Source organism: Corvus moneduloides, chromosome 1 (assembly GCF_009650955.1).
Source record: "Corvus moneduloides isolate bCorMon1 chromosome 1, bCorMon1.pri, whole genome shotgun sequence".
Classification (NCBI taxonomy): Eukaryota; Metazoa; Chordata; class Aves; order Passeriformes; family Corvidae; genus Corvus; species Corvus moneduloides.
In genome coordinates, this window is record NC_045476.1 from 20,641,334 (window position 1) to 20,658,865 (window position 17,532).

General features: G+C 35.2%; 1 protein-coding gene across 7 annotated transcripts in view; it reads right to left on the reverse strand.

The window, feature by feature from the left end:
- Positions 1–17,532, reverse strand: part of ARMC3 (armadillo repeat containing 3) — a 65,114-nt gene that overhangs the window by 25,984 nt on the left and 21,598 nt on the right. For 6 of the 7 annotated variants that reach the window (XM_032101326.1, XM_032101329.1, XM_032101347.1 and 3 more), the window contains 7 exons: positions 16,449–16,574; positions 15,297–15,365; positions 14,795–14,970; positions 13,266–13,460; positions 12,451–12,634; positions 7,011–7,163; positions 6,780–6,885 (listed from right to left, as the gene is read on the reverse strand). In XM_032101326.1, coding sequence (XP_031957217.1) covers positions 6,780–6,885; positions 7,011–7,163; positions 12,451–12,634; positions 13,266–13,460; positions 14,795–14,970; positions 15,297–15,365; positions 16,449–16,574 — 1,009 coding nt within the window. The remainder of the gene's footprint in view (positions 1–6,779; positions 6,886–7,010; positions 7,164–12,450; positions 12,635–13,265; positions 13,461–14,794; positions 14,971–15,296; positions 15,366–16,448; positions 16,575–17,532) is intronic. The other variant, XM_032101328.1, reaches the window with a different exon arrangement.

A 17,532-nucleotide genomic window follows, 5' to 3' on the forward strand; every position in this document is an offset into this window, starting at 1 on the left:
AATATTCAGAGTCTGGAATCCACACTGTTACAAAAGCCAAGTAAGAGGGAACATGCATGTGTTGCCAGAGCAGCCTTCATGGAGGTGTAAGGAAAGGAAAGAAAAAGCCAAATCAGGGTCCTCAAAATTCCTCTGAACACAGAAAGTGAGGAGACCATGGTTCTTCTTCATCTCTGGAAGCACCAGCTGAGGAAGGATAAAAAAGCTGTGCCAAGTCAGTCTCTACACACAGTACTTTGCACTGTGAATTTGAACTTCCACTTCTGGATAACTCTTTTCTGGACAACTGTGAACATATTTTAGAAGGCAGCAGTCTCTTTTGCCTTGCTAAAAGTTCAAGCTCTTACAATGATTTAGAGTGCAGAAATTTATGCTTTTAGCTTTCTCTCTTTAAATTACATCTCGAAGAAAATACACATAGACCACTATGTTAAGATAAAATTACTAAGGTTGCATGTCAAAATGTTAAGGTTACTTGTGAAAGCTTATTTTTACCAGACGACAGTCCAAGTGGACAACATGCCAGTCAGTGCACAGGTTAAATTCACAGCAGGGCAGAATTAAGTTTGCAAGGTCAGTCATAACCCTGAAATTTCCCTAGAGACAACTTCAAATAAACAACTTCACACTATACTCAAGTAAGTTGAAACAAACATACATACACTTTAATAATTTAATTTAGAAATCTACTACAAAGAAAATGTTCATGCAAAACCACCAATATATTTGTCTGAAATATTTACTCATATGTAAAATAAACCTTGCCACTTTTAATTCAAAAAAAGCATAATTTACCTCTGTGGATATCACTGAATGACATTACAAGGATACACACTCAAGAGTAATCATGGTACTTGTGCCACCATACAAAAGAAAGTTTTCTCTCCCAGGCTTAGGAGTCTCCATCTGGGAAGAAAAAGTTTTTACCTGATCCCACAGAAATATATAATGGGAAGTTACAGGTGACAACACACATGCTCTGAGTGAAATTCCAGCCTTCCACAGCCAAGATAAACAGTGATCATACTGCAAGGCTTTGAAAGTAGGGGTGTACAAACAGGCCAAAAGATTTTGCTATATCTACAAGGAGCAAAATTTCTATGTAGTTATCATTATCCCAGATCAGAAGTGTTCTGTCTGAAATTATTTCAGACCTACTTAGATTTCCATGCACTTTAGGATGTGGTGACATGAGATCTGTGTTAGATAGAGATAAATGCGCTTATTGGTCTTTGTCTTGAATATAATCTAAAGTTAAAAAACAACAACAAAAAAAAACCAAACCAGGAGAATGCATAACAATTTTTTTCTTTTTTTCTTTTTTTTTTCCTTTTTTTTTGTGAAAGAAGACCTGTACTTGGAAGAAAACACAGTTAGAGTGTCTGAGCCTACAGAAGGAGTTTCCCATGCAGCCACACCTTCCCAATCTAAGTGAAAAATACAACAGCTGGCTGTATGAAAGATTTTTCACTGCCAGCAGGGCACAGACCCATGTCTGTGGGTTGTGTATCAGTCATCTGATGTGATGTTAAGGTCTTAGTGGGAACCCGTTTCTGAGTGACATCCCATACAGGATTTAATTCAGGTTTTCTGCCAAGGAAGAAATTTACCATAAAACATTTTGCAGTTTTCAATGGAAGTCAAGATGTAACTTGCAAGGAAAAGCTTATGAGCTTGTAGGTAATGGGCAGTGGCTTTGTAGTCTTTTTTTTTTTTCTTTTTATAAAGTACCTCACATAATACGGATATACAGTAAGAGAAAGGAAAAAGAGGAATCTGTTCATGGCCTGAGATAACTGTATTTTACAGGATGCAGTAGACGTGGATGCTAATGTAAAAAGTAACAGCACAACCCACAAAACTCAAAAAAATCCCTTTACCTTGCAGCGCATTAGCTCAAAAAAATAATTCTGTCACTAGGGGTCAGTATTAAAACACATTACATCTGCACAATACTGCCAGCAGCATTCTATTGTTGATCGCCTCCTTCAGAAAAACAAACTTAGGTCATAAAGAACTATTAAACCATAAAAAGGACACAACCTATAGTGGATTATCACCTATTTATGCTATTAAATGTAGCTCTTGTTCTAGAAATTTGTGTTCCTGTTGTGTTCATAAATTAACACATATATTCATGCAAATGTATTATCTTATGTAATATTGACACTTCAATAGTTATGTGACTTAGGTTCCATCTACAGTCTTGAAAGAGAAAAGCTACTACTAAGTTTTCTATTTTCTAATAGGGAAGATTATTACCTAGTGATATTACTACCTAATGGTAGTAATCACTACTTCCTAATAATAACTGTATTTGGAATGTAAGATAAAATGGATGTTCTTCAAATTTATTCCTTGGCAGCCATACTCATAAATAATAAAAAGATCTGTTGTGTACTGAAAATCTCAGCTGAAAAAGGTGAGACGATCTCACTACAGGTGAAACAGATTGAGGATGTATTTTGAGTCATTAGATCAGTGCATGAATTTCAGTTTGGAATAACAGATATAATAGATATAATATCCAAAGTCAAGGGAACGACCCACTTTCTCCTCACTGGGCACTGTTCATAACCAACAAGTTCCCAACCTCTCCTCCTATCCCAAACTACTTTCAAATCTTGACAATCTTGATACATTTCAGAAAACATACATTCAGATGCTGCACTAATGCCTGGAACTGCCTATATGGATAAAACCTTTGGGAATTTAAATAGGTTCTCTGATTCCTGTGAAGGATTTAAGAATTAGAAAGCTAAATAACATAAAGCTTGATGACTTTGTAAATTTTGGGATGATACTTTGCTGCCTTGAATCCAGATACAATACAGAAATTTGTCACATGACAGTCACTATAAACCCCAGGAGAAATATTCTGTCGTAAGTCTGTCACGTACCACGACTTCCTGCAGCCCTTGGTACAGATAAAGAAAAAACATCCTTTTCCTTCTTCCCCCAGCCCAAATTCTAACGGAATGCTATAAATTTTGCACTTAAAATAAACAATTTAGGGTAAATATTATTGAGGCTGCTAATTAGTTTTCATGTCCAGTACAAAGTTCTAAATTCCAGAGCATATGTTTTTCTTTAGTGGCAAATCCATTAGGTGCTCAGAATTCAGACACTGCCAGATTTATGAAGGCAGCTATTAGAAATGGCATTTGTGCTACGACAATACTGAAGAAAAGAGCTGGTCAAATTAATATCTGACTAACTGGTATACTTGAGACCTTATTTCTATGTGCTACTTCCAATATTGTATTTATGTTTAACATGATTATCTTATCCTAAATACATGAAAGGCAAAAATAATTGACTATACTTTCAATGAGAAAAAATAGGCAGAGGCTGAGGTAAGCCGTTTGTTCCAGGATTAGATGTGTGGCACAGAATCACTTATTTTCCTGCCCAACAGATGACGCTGCTGTTTCTTTGTTCACGTGTAATTGTTCCATTTGTGCACCACATCCATTACTGAAGTGACTGCACCCACACTGCCCGATGCCTGGACACAGCAAAACCAGAAAGCTTCAGAGATTCTTTAAATGGCATTCTTCTGTCCAAATAACTGTATACAGTTTTCAATAAAGCAACTTACTGCTCTGGATTTAAAAGATGCAATGGAGAAGATGGATGCAAATACCCAGCTGAACATAATTCTCTTTTTTTCCAGAAGCAGACCACAGAAACCAATTCTGACATATATATCAAGGATGACCTCAGAGCAATGCACACTTAACATATAACGTAACATGTTAGAATAAGCACATGGCATTTTAAACTGCAATGCACTTTGCAATTTTATTTTTACTTAGCCTAATTATTAATCAGTTTAAAAGGATTTATCATCAATATTGAGCAGCATTAAAACTCCGTCCTTATGGTAAAATTCTTATAAAAGCATATTCTGGGGGTGTCAGTCTGCAAACTAATGAGGCATTTGACCACTGTATTTTTTTTCTATGTGCTACTGAAGTATGACACAACATCAGCTCTGCAGCAAAAATTTAAATGCTTAAGTATTTTAGAAGTTATTTATATTAATTGCTATGTGTTCTGGTAGAGATCCTATTGAAAATCCATTTTTTCCAGTAAACCTGAAAACTCAAACCACTTGTAGGGGACTCATGTCCTCTTCTGCTCTAGATTTTTGGTTAAACTACTATGGGAAGCACAGTAATTCATTAATTTATTTGGTTTTGCCAAATCATGGTTGCTTGAGGACTTGTGTGAAATGACAAGCTGGTCTCTGTCCCGTTCATCATGAACAGGTGCTCTAATTACCAAACCTCCACCATATTTGACACCTTTATTAGCTGTCTCAGCGTAGAAACAAACCATTGATTTGGTAGGGGTACAGAACTAGCTTTTCATTGCTGTGGGGAAGCACCTAAAGGTCAAGGTTAATTTATATTAGTGGGGGGTAGTACTGCCCATTGCCTATGCTGTTCTTGTGCTATTAATCAATGGAAGACTTTATGGGCTACCTATGGCGGGAGTTTTAATTACACACAATTTGTCTTACATCTTATTTTTTTCCATATTATATGGCAGCACTTTTTGATATTCCTAACAAGAGCAACAAATCTCCAGCAAAAATAGCAACATCTTGTACTCACACTTTAGAGCCTCAAATATACACTGTACCAAATAAAAGGGCAAGGTACACATCCTTCAATCAATATAACATAGAAAAATGCTCATTAATTGAAATACAGCAGAATGCATGCATATGAATTCAATAAGGTTAATAAATATTTGACTGGCCAGTAAAAAGTGAAAGCACTTATGGCAAATAGTCTTCCCCATCACTGGACCCATTTTGTTCTTGCCCATAAGGTCCACCTGCTGCTACTACCTTTATGATTTTATATTCTTGGAGGGTTTATAACAAGAATCTAATACATAACTGATAAAAGGGCACTAGTCTCACCAGTTTCATTTAAGAACAGAATGTTGTCAACATAATCAGACAGCAAAGTCACATTATTATAAAAGTGTATCAGCATCTTCATTATTTATACACTTATTTTCACTGGGTCTACAGGACATACAAATGAAACATTCTAGAATGAAATATGATTATGGTAACTCAGTCCGGAATGAATTTTCTCCAAATTATTTTTTTTTTCCTATTATGTGAATGTAAAATAAATATGGGCCTGATAGTCAGTCAGTGAGCTGGAACTATACCAATTTGTATCAGCTAAGGGTTCAACACTATATATTAATTTTTAGATCCTAGTCACACTCAGACCCTTCTATGACTTATTAATGGTTTTGATTTAGAAATGAAGCTTTGAAGTAATTATATAGTCACATGGAATTCATCCAATATACATATTTAACGTAAATTATTGCTTCCTGATTTTCACAGAAGACCTCTGATTAGATTATCTGGTGCTTCCACATTGTACTTGAAGCTGGATTGTGAGGAGACAGAAGTATATGTAAGCCACCTTTACAATTTCCTGACTCTGCCCAGCAAGAAACAAATACGGACTTCATTATAATGCAGAGGAACAGAGACAGCTATTTCCCTGCCTGAGGTCTCAGAGAATTGTTCCAGCAGTTGAGCTAAACAATGTCCTGACTATCTCCTTAGCAAAAGAAATGGAATGAGTTGGCATAAGCTTCTATACCAACTCAAAACTCTCCAGAGATCCCCTTTTCACAATGTGAAACCTCAAAGGGCTGCACTACGAAAACCAGCTGTAGTGGAGCTGAAAGTTTGACCTCTGGACTGCAGCACTGTGCTTGTTTTATGTGTGTGTGACTCCCACTGACACTAACTGAAGAGTCCAGCACATGAGGAGAGCAGAATATCAGACAAAAAAAAATGTACTATGTGAATCTGAGAACAGAGTATTATTCTCTTGTGTCAAATTATGGCTCCATCTGGTAACATTAAGTGAATACTAGTGACTATTAGAGCTGAATCAATAAACTGAAACAAACAGTTTATTTTGTGAGTTATTTTACTTTTTCATGTCAAAGGATGCCTGTGAATTGATTACAACTTCTTTAAGTATGTATATTCCAGGAAACTTTCAAGGATTTTTTTTTTTTGGTTTGTAAGTTTTGTGTGATTGCTCATACACATCACACTGCTCTGTTGCTTTTCCCTAACAGGACTTTTAATAGAGTTGGCATAAAAAAACGCTGCAGCTGACATTAGAATTTAGTTGATACAATTGTTTTCAAACATATAATGAGCTAACCATTGTTACCTTTGTTAGTAATTTTGGATACTGAAGTTACACTTCTCTTCTTTCAGAGAATGCACTATAAGCATTCCCTATTACTTGGGAAACAATAAAACAAAAGGAAGAGCAAAACAATGCCAACATTCAGAAGATCTATCTCCCTCAAAGAATGGATTTAGGTCAGTCAAAAAGGTTGTATGAACCATCAAGTTTTAAAACATTTTGATGATTTTGGATTTAAAAAAATAAACCAACATCAAATGCTTTAGATTAAAAGGCATATTTTGCTCATATGTTCTCTTCAAAACAGATTTATATCTCTGCTTTCATTACATCTGCTTCATACCTTTCCTTGATGAAGCAAACATTAGTAGAGACAGCACAACTCTTGTAACACTGAGGAGAACCAAGCTATTCTAGGTGACTCGTAAGTACCAAAAAGTGCCTTATAGTCAAATTCACACAGACCTGCCTTGTAGGATAAGGACAAGATGAGGCATTCTTTAAAAACAAAAATATTACCACTTCAGATTAGTGTTTTAAATAATAATTTAATTATTGCAGACTCACCTTGCATTTCTAGGACTGGCTGTTGTCAAATTACTTAATGCTGTCACTGCAGCTTCTTTTACCTCTTCATTATTACTGCTTAGCAACTGTACTAGCTGGGGAATCCCTTTGAAAGAAATAATTGTATATATGAGCCTTTAAATAAACCATGGCTGTCTGCAAAATTATAATATTGTCCTTATAAACAGAAAAAACACAAATTCACACTTCATCCTTTCCCACCTTACTTACCCTGGAGTCCAAGGACACTTTTACTGTCTATATTCCCACACATGGCAGAAATAGCTTGGGAAGCAGCAACTTTAACTTCATCATTGTTAGTTTCCAAAAGGTTTAGGAGAAATTTCTCAACCTCTTCCCAATGTAAGATTTTTCGGATTTCAGCTTTAAATGAGAAACAACAATAGCATTAATCTGCATTTGTTTTCCAAATCAGTGAAAGGACATGAATTTGTTTCATTTAGTTGTTGGAAATATTTTGGTAACAGAGAAACCAGCCATCAAGAAATGTGCACAAAGGACCTGAGCCAAATCCATTACAGAACATCCTGAGTCGGAAGGGACCAACAAGGATCATCCAAGTCCAACTCCTGGATTAGGCTTCATTGAGCTCTGAATTAAGGCCAAATAATGACTATTAAACACAGTATAAACATACATAGGCTGACAGAATGCAAAGTTTGTTCTCTGCAAGACTTTAAAACTGCAGAATGCATAAAGGCTTGATGGAAACAGCTTTTCCAATGCAACACATCATGCTTACTCAGGATCGTGCTGAACTTCAGTTTACGCTAATGAAGTTCAAATGCATAACATTTAAGAAGATATCAGTAAATGTACAATTAACTTGGTGAAATACCATTCAATGTATTAAAATAGCCCAAAAAAGGCAAGGAGCATTACAAAGAAAGTTTTAAATTCTGCACAGCTTGTAGTTCTTCATTAATGTCCACTTTGCAGAGAATTTGAATTTTGTAGTTTAGCCTGCTGACACAGAGTTCACTGCTGACCTCCACTGCACTGAGCGGCAGCAGCTGAGGAAGGACAGAGATGCTCCTTCCTCTACACAAGTAACAACACACAGCACCTATGAAGTATCTACAGACAGCTGTATGTAGATACTAACAAACTGATAAACTCCCTCATCCCAAAACTGATGAGATCAGCAACATAGGTGCTTCTTAGAAACACTCCTGAAAGAAACTTTTTCATGAAGAAAGGCACAGGACAGCATAGAAGCTCCACAATGATGAGAGTCAATAAGCATTTAACCATATGCATAATTTAAACCAGACTAATTACATGTTGGAAGTTATATCTACAGAGTAGAATTTTTGAATGTATTAAAGAATTTCAGGAATTGTGAAGTCAGTGGAACTTCAAAATATTTAGAAATTTTACCAGTGCTTTGCTACTGTTCTGAGGGATCACTCCCTGGTTTGGATTGTTGTCCTCCAAATAAAAAAGTTTTAAAAGGAAAAAAATATATAGTAAGTATTCTTTTAGATAAATCTGTATCTGTAGTGAATAAAAGTAAACAAATACAAGTCCACAAAGTCACTGAGAAGCAAGTTTGATCAAAAATGTAACTGCAGAGCAGAAATGACTCAAAGCACGTAGATGAGAGAGGTGCAGTCACTTTCCCCTCTTCAGCTCAGCTTTAAACTTTTTTAGAATCCTCAGATACACAAATGAAATCACAAAACAAAGATGCAACAAATAAAACAGAGAGGATTTTAAGTGTCAGAAGAACTTTGGCCATAAACTTTATACGTATCAGCCACCTCCCAGAGAAGGCCTTAATTGGGATAAGAGACTTTTTTGACAGGTTATCAAGTATGTTGCTGGCCTGTTCCTCACCAGAGTAGTCCACAATCTCAAATAGTGATCTCTAAAGGTTCTTTATGTCTCAATAATTTTGGTTTTTGTACATTGTAAGTATTTACAGATTTTCTTTAAAATTATTCTTGATTTTAAAGGCAGCTATGATGATGGGTAAGCATTTATTTTAAAGAAAATTTATGCCTATATGAAATAATAATTCATTTGAATGAGTGAAAATAATAATTTAAAATATTTTAAACAGAAAAAGAATTTTATAATAATGTGGAAAAACAGATCTTGAATTTGAACTTATGATAAAGAGTATTCATTTATATTTAGGTAGCTACATCAATGAAAATTATTAATATTTCGATATCCAGGTGAGAATTCTATTAAAGGAATTAACATTTTCTGCCGATCCTCTCTCTATGTGTATGAGTTGTTTCCTTTGTGTCCTTTACTACAGACTAGAAAGAATGCACAATTGAAAAGCATCGTTTATACTGAATTACTTCATATGTCAGTGCCAACACCATTTTTACAGTGATTAATTTCTTGACCCCTAAGTAATTTGAATGCATTGATTCAACATGAAGGAGAATCAAGCACACACAACTAAAAGAGTTTGGAGTATCAACTGTTCTGTCCAGTTTTTCATGCATTGACCCCATGGTAGGACAACCTTTATTTTTCAATATATTTTCCTACTTCCCCTTCTTACCCCAAAATCATGATCTGAGTTCTGTCGATTACTATTCAGGTCACTGTCACCACCTTATGGAATTATTTATACCAATTTCAAATGAAAAAAAGTTAACGTTATATAGTATCATGACTTCTCACTGATCTTGAGCTGAGCTAACGCAGATAAACAAGGATCCGTATTGTGAAATGCAAATGTGAATCAGGCTACAGAGCATGTTCAGTGTGCTTCCCTTTGAGCATGAGATGCATTGAGATACACAGAAAGAACCGGGAGAGCTTCAAACCAGAAGTTTGGCACAGGGAGCATCATCATCACTTTCTCCATACACACTCCACAGCATTTTGTTGTTGCTGGCATGTCTGGCATCGTCAGGGGAAAATCAGGCCCTCCTTAATCAAAAGTCCAGATAATCCACTCACAGACATTCAATAATTTATAGCATTAGATTATATTTAGCGTTCTGAAATGACTGCATTAATTGGTGGGCAAGGCAGGAATCACAGTATAATTCACCACTATAATTCTGAGCATACAAAACAAAATCATCAATAAATTAATATATTCAATTCAAAATTATGTTACAGAACAAAAAAAATTTCAGGGGCAAAGGCATAATGATTATGTACAGAAATATGATCCATTTTAATGTACTTAAACAGAGCAGCATCCTAAAGATGCTATTTAAAGTTGAATATCAAGTTTATACCATGTAATTTATTCTGATACTGAGAATAAATCTTAAGGGATAAATATATCTTATAACAACAACACCAAGTTACAGGAGTCCCTTTCCAAAGGGTTGAAAGGGACATAAAACAAAACTGCTTGCTATGATCACATCTATCAGGAAAAAAACCAATCCAAAACTAAATTCCATCTGTCAACAATAATAATTTCAAAACCAGATACTGCTGTATACTCAGCTGCCAGGATTAAAAAACCAGCTAGATACAGGTTCTGTCATAGCAGAAGTAGGTTTTTCATTCCAATGAAAAGCAGTATTTTTTTTCCCAAGTATACAGGAAATGTTGGTAAATTGCAACCATGATTATCAAACCTGAAGAATGTGGGTATGGCTATTGCAAATTTAATGAAAAAGTCACCACAGAACTAAGACCTGTGTTGTGTTATACTGGATTCACATCAAGGCAAGTACTAGTATAGTATACATTAGTGTTGCATTTTGGATAGGCTGTTTAGTATGCTTACAACCAGAATCCAATCAAACAAACAAAACCTGAATATATTTCTGTTTTCTTTTTGCACTTGGGCTACTTCTTAAAATGGCCTTTTCTTTCCACTCCAAGGCTGACTTTAGACCAGAAACTCTTTGTATCTGAAAAATTCAGTGCTTTTGGGGGCCACATTGAGCAGCAAGTTTACCGGACTGTGTTTTCCACTGCACCAGGACAAGAAGTTTCCTTTTGTCTAACTGGGTGCCACCAAAATTCTACAGCTTGAAAACAAGTATTTTAAATATTCTTTTGATGTATTTTCCCAGCTTGCTGCATCCATACTAACTGTCATAGGTTGAAGAAGAGAGCAAACCTTTATAATGAAACCTCATTGACTCCATTTGTAAAGAAGCATGACAAGAAGATGCATCTTCACTGACGGTAACATCCCATGATATAAGATCATAGGCAGTACTGTAATATATTATGTGTGGTTCTTGCAACCGTGCTTTAAAAATGTGCTCAGACATGTTTCTACTAACAGCTGCTAAAATATTAGGCCACAAAAACTGAAAAAAAAAGTGTGAAAGAGGAAAAGAAGGCTATGCTTATTTGAAAATAAATATGATAAAGGAGTAAGATGCAGTAGAAAGCAGTAGGAGCAAATATAAATCTGCTTAGCATACAACTTACAAGCCTGTCACAGGACTATAAAAATGATACTGACAGTCCTAAGTAGCATAATAAAATAACAACACAGGAAAACACACAAAGAAAATACTGACATAAGAAAGTCCCTTCCTATCTTTGATACCTGAACATTGATGAAAACAATTTTCAGTGACTTGCCAAGCTTCCAACAGATAATGACAAAAGCACAGAAAAACCCATGGAATACTAGGACACTCTTTCTGTGTATCATCTTCAATCCAGAAAATTACAAATATTCAGGATATCAAACTAAGCAAGGTGAGAAAAGAATTGGAAAGATAGCACGGAGAGAGATGAAAGGAGGTCTGAAATATGGCAGCAAGGAGAGATTATTTTATCCATGTATTAAATTAAATGACATATTTTTAAAATACACATAAATTAAAGCCATGATTCAACCACAAGGTGCCAGAAATATGAATGAAATATTTAAATTCTACTGTCATAAAAATCCCTTGACAGAAGTAAAATCTTCTCTAGTCAGAAGTACGGTATTAGTTACATTGCATTTTGTTACACAACACTACTTCGCACATGTTGCAACTCAGTAGCCAACGTACAGAAGGAATTTCAAATGTAGTTTGATTAAAAGAGCATCTTTGTGGGCATAAATGATGAGCATGTTCTGCCTAATTCGGAATTCCTTGGTGAATTAAAGAAAAGTATATAAAAAAGAACTATAGGATGAATAATTATGAAAAGATTACAATGAAACTATTTAACTCCCCTGGGAATATTAATCTGCAAGCCATTTGAAAGGTTTCCTTTCATGCCTCTGTTAAAGGAATTTGTATTTGAAATTGCCTGACATGTAGACGAGCAGTTGAATGCAAAAGGAAGTCAGCTTGCCATGAAGCCTTAACAGATAGAAGCGAGAAACAGTGCCAGCAAAGCTGGCTTAAGATGGCAGTCAGCAGGCATCACCAAACAAAAGATAAGGATCATATTTTCAGAACTCTATTTTCCTTTGAGGACAGCATTTTACAAGAATATACTACATTTAAAAATAAATTGAGGCAAAACCTTAACATTTTCATATATATATATATATATATATATATATATATATATATATATATAATCTCCTAGCATCCAATTGCTGCTCTGATCGGCAAGACTCATCACGGTAATTAATTCTTTCCAATGTTTACCTCAGCACAAGTACTACCCTCAACCAGAGAAGATGGCTTCATTCTGGATAAAAATTTACTTCATAAACAATTTCATGTCCATGGATTATTGAAAAGTCACATACCATCAAAAGCTGCCTTGGTAATTGCCTTTGCTGCATTCTTCTGAATACCAGGAACAGTAGAGATTTCTAAAAATGAAAGTAGTTTTTTAATGCCTCCTGTCAGCTGAATCAGTTGCAGAGTATGCACATCTTCGAGGCAATTTCCCAACACAGCAAGAGCTTCGATATGTAGATCACTGAGTTCCTAATTAAAAAAAAAAAAACAAAACCAAACAACCTTGAAATCAGGATTAAAATATCTTTGGCATTTAAGTTTGTGGGATAATGGTTGTAACTTTCTTTTGGACAGTTTATTCATACTGCAAAGTACATACTTACAAATTCATATTTTCATGTAATTTATTTGATGATGCCTTAGGATGCAACACAAAGTATCAAAAATAGTAAAATCCCCCGAAGTTTCTCATTTACATCAAAGTGGGTTAGACAGGTACTCAGAATGGGCCTGTGATCTTAAAGCTTCAAAAACATCACTAATTTCTCTATGCACTATATTTCCCATTGTGACACCTGAACTCAAGAAGTACAAAACTGAGTCTCATAATAACATAAACAATGGTAGAAAATTGTGTTGAAAGCCACTGTATAAGGTAAATTCAACTAAAAAATTGAATAATAAACACTTTGGGAAATGTCTTTGCTTCTTTTCTTAGTAAGGTAGATATTCTAGCTTACCCTATTTCTATCATAGTTCACTCCAAGTAAGTAACTCTTTCTTCTTATGTCACTCTTCCATAAAATAAGTAATATTTCTCATTAGTCATACAAACATCAGCACCAAGAACAAAAAAACTTTTAAGGCAAGTAAACCGTACATTGTTTTCCAGTATATTCAGAAGGAAATCTAATCCCTTATTTTCTCCCAGTATTATCCTGGTTTCTCTGTCTTTGCTAATTACTTCTAAGGTTTGAAGGGCTAACAACTGAATGACCGGGTATTCAGATTCCAGTAGTCCCAGCAAGGGGGGAATTACATTCAGTTCACGAACTGCAGCACGGTTTTGAAAATCCTGCAGCAAAATATTCCAACAAAGCATGTTAGTGATAGAGAATATAACAGTGCATCAATTCCTCACTTTACAGAAAAACACCAAAAATCTGATTTCAGACATTAAAAATGAGTCAATACTCCAAAGCTTCATTCGGCAGATTGCTTTCTTTTAAGCCAAGAACCAAACTGAATATAATCAAGCCCCACAAACCTTAAATTCTAGGGGTTTTTGCATGACTGAAGTACACACTACAAAATCTAGTCCTGTATAAAGAAGCCTATTCACTCTTGACTTTGCCATGTTTGTCTCAACATAAGAGTTTCTTTGAGAAAGTTTTGTAGATTTAGTTTCACCATTTTTATTTACCTCAGTGGGAGGAAAACAGTTTTTGAACTCTGCTGTGGTTGCCTGGTTATATCTTCTTTTGTTTTAGTAATTATAAAATGACAATTTAAAATTTCAAGTTTAAACAGTGGATGTGCAGCTTAATAAAAAGACAGTAGTTGATTATATTAAAAACCAAAATAAATAAAAAAATTACGATTTGCTTTTAAATAGCTTATTGCACATGTGCAGCATGCAATTATCCTTATCAATATAAGCAAGCACCAGGTGCAGTTATCCAGATATACCCTGCAACAAAGACAGCGAGATAGTAAAAAAAGGAGAAAGAGTAAAATGTGATTCTGAATAGACATGCTCTGATGCCCCAAAAGAGATAGAGTTATAAACTGAATTCATTACTGAATTGATTCACTTAAGCCATGGGAGAGAACTGCCATACAAATGCACCATTCTTTTGCTAAGCAGCATATGGATGACATTAGCGCTGAGTGTGAAAGTAGCCAATAACAAATCTATTCCCCCCAGTATGGAAAGTAGCTGTTGACAGCCTTCACCTATCATTAAAAAGATGTTCAAAATTGTGCTATGGACTTGACGGTCAAAACAAGACACAATGCAATTGGTAGTTCTTTAATTTACAGGATTATTCCAACCTTTTAGATAGACAGATTACAACTCTCATTACTAAGATTAATATTTTTCAACTAAGAAGGCAAATTATTATTTAGTTTTAAAAACCTGAAGCTCATCTTGATTTTACTTTTACTGCAGTACAGCACAGACAATTGCATTAAGTTCAACAGAATTACAGCAAAACCAGATATATTCATAACTAATTTAACATTCAAGGACTCAGGTGCAAGGACTCAATGTTTCAAATGCATTCATGAACACTGGGGAGTAAAGGAAACAAATCTTTTAAAATTATTAACCCCACACAGAATGTCAGGGGTGCAAATGCTTATCTGCCTCTGTAGTTTAAGACAACAAACAAGAGCAAACTTTACCTGTACCAAAAGGTAGAGACATTCAACTGAATTCTTCTTAACATCAGGATCAGGGCTACCTAGGAGTCTGATAAGTGGCTCTAACCCACCTTGCTCAAATATTTTTACTTTAGTAGTATACTCAACAGCCATATGTGCTAGACAAAGAGTAGCAAACTCATGGACAACTACGTCTTCTGTGGGGGGAAAAAAGAAACATTTTGATCAAGTTTTATTCAGCACAGAGTATGTTCACTAATCCAGTGGTTTAAAACATTATTTGAAGTCAATAAATAATAGCTGTTAACCATACCCAATGTGTCCACAAACATCTTGTTCCATCTTTACAACATAAAACTCTACTCAGTGAGCTACAGAGCTATATAAAAGTATTTACCTATTTAACAGGTAGTAGGAAAAATTGTAAGTTACAGGGAAGATTTTATTAAATTGTCTCATAAAATGACAATCATAAAGTATTTCTGACTGTACTTTTGCGCAAGGAGAAAACAGTGTAAGGTACCTTCTGGTGCTAGCTGTGATATAAGTGAATTTGTGATATCCAGTTCCCTCAGTAACTTCTTGACATCATCTACAATGAAGTAAATACAAATATGAAGTCTTTTGTTTGGCAATGTTGGCTGAGTAAAGAAACAGAATCTGCTCCAAGCAAAATGTACTTATGGTTACTCCCTGAGTGACAAAAAGATCTGACTGGGAAAGACACACAACTAAAGTTAGACCAAGATCATAATGGGCCCAGAAAAAACAGCAGAGACTTTCAAGTAGCAGATGACATTCTTTGACATTTGATACATATGAAGTTCCTCTATATTTCAATTTCATTGAAACTTTATTCAAAATACTTGCATCTAGCAGGTTCTGACTAAATATTGCATGATTTTAGTTGCCAAAGAAGTCACACCGCAATTGTCAAAATTATTTGTGGTTAAAATTATCAAAATAAAACTAATCCTTCTGTTATTTAGTTTTCAAGTCACCACTTTGCAATTTTATGCTAACACCAACCCACACAGCAAATGGAAAACATGAATTACACAGGTCCTACTAAAATCACAGTAAAGACTTTCAGATTGCATTTTTATTGTTGTCAATGGCAAACTAGCAAAACCTCAACTCCTGGAGAGAAAAATCAAATAATATTCTTTGGGACAGACTTCATGCGATCCTACAGGGTTGTGTTGTTATTATCAATATATTCAACATGTTGAAATGCAAAAAAGAAAGGTATGAGCTTAATTTACTTTTAAATAAAAAACCAATTAAGCTGTGAATATAAATGGGAGATCTTTGTTCATTCAAATCCATGTTTGTGCAGCAGCATTGACTATATGCTAATGCCAAATTAAAAGTAACCCGAGAGGGCAAGGTCCACTGCAGAATGACAAGCAGGCAGCAGTTGACGAAAAGACTTGAGAGTGGTTGGGATATCCTCATGGAAGACAACTGGGTAAAACATTCACCAAATTAAGACCTGCTTATTGCATTGATCAGATACAGGTCTATAAAGTACTATAAAAATAACAGCCACTGAAACTCAACCTTACATCACTTACTCTTTATTCTGGGCCATTAATCTAGGATTTTTTCACATGATCAACCTCTTGTTTTGATGATCACACACTGAAAAATAGTAAAAAATTCAGACTCTTACGATTAGAAGCCATGATGCCAAATACCATGACAGCATTTCTGCGTACAATTGGATCTTCGTGTGAGAGGAGTTTATACAGATGTTCCAGTGCTCCAAGACCAAGAAGTGTCAGTTTGTTTTCATCACCTGAAAAGGAATTGGATTAAAAGCGCAAGAAAAATTTCAGCAACCTCACAGTTCTAATGTATCAAGGTAAAACTGCTACCAATCTTTTACTGGACAGTAAACTTTAAAGAACAGAGGCCTGACAGGTCCTTTGGAGATCATCTAATTTATACCCCAAATACATATGTGTCAAATAGTTTCACGATTAGTAGTATCTAAGATTAATTATATTTTTAAAGCAAAGGATGCTACTGTCTATTGAACACTCCACTCATTTTTGGAGACTGCAGTGGAAGTAGAAAGGAAAGCTTTCTACTTAGCAAAGTATAGGTGAACACCACCAGGTGAACGCATTTTATTTCCTCTTTTCTTGCCTTCCAATTTTATCTTCCTCAAAATAACAGTTCATTAATTCTATGGATCTTTACTATCCCTCAAGGGAAGCAACTACCAGGATTTGTATCATTAATTCCTACATGAGATTTCTACTATCTGAGAATGAAGTGCTTTGTAGCTGAATTGGTGCTGGACACGCAAAGAACAGAGAAGTTTAGTGTGATTACAGCCTTCTGTTCCTGCTCACGCAAAACACACACAAACCCCAAGAAACAAAATCCCAGTCCTACTCTTATTTTCAGTTCCCACAACAGCTTTATAATTCATTTTCTAGTGAACCATGCCTGCCCTTCCAGGCTACAAGTGAGCAATGTGAGAGGAAACTGGAGATCTATGCTCAATCTCAGGACAAGACATTATTAAAATGGAGGAAGTATTTTTTATTGAGGGATGGGACTTAATTTACTAGCAACAGTCCAAAAAAATAGATTAACTGAAATCAACTCCTGCTCTTGTGCTACCCCACAAAGTTAGTCTACTCTTCTGGAAGATCGCAGGAATATATTAACAATTTAAAGGATTATTCTTTCAGTATAAACATAAAAGACATAAACATCTATCCTCTTGCAGTGTGACGTATTTT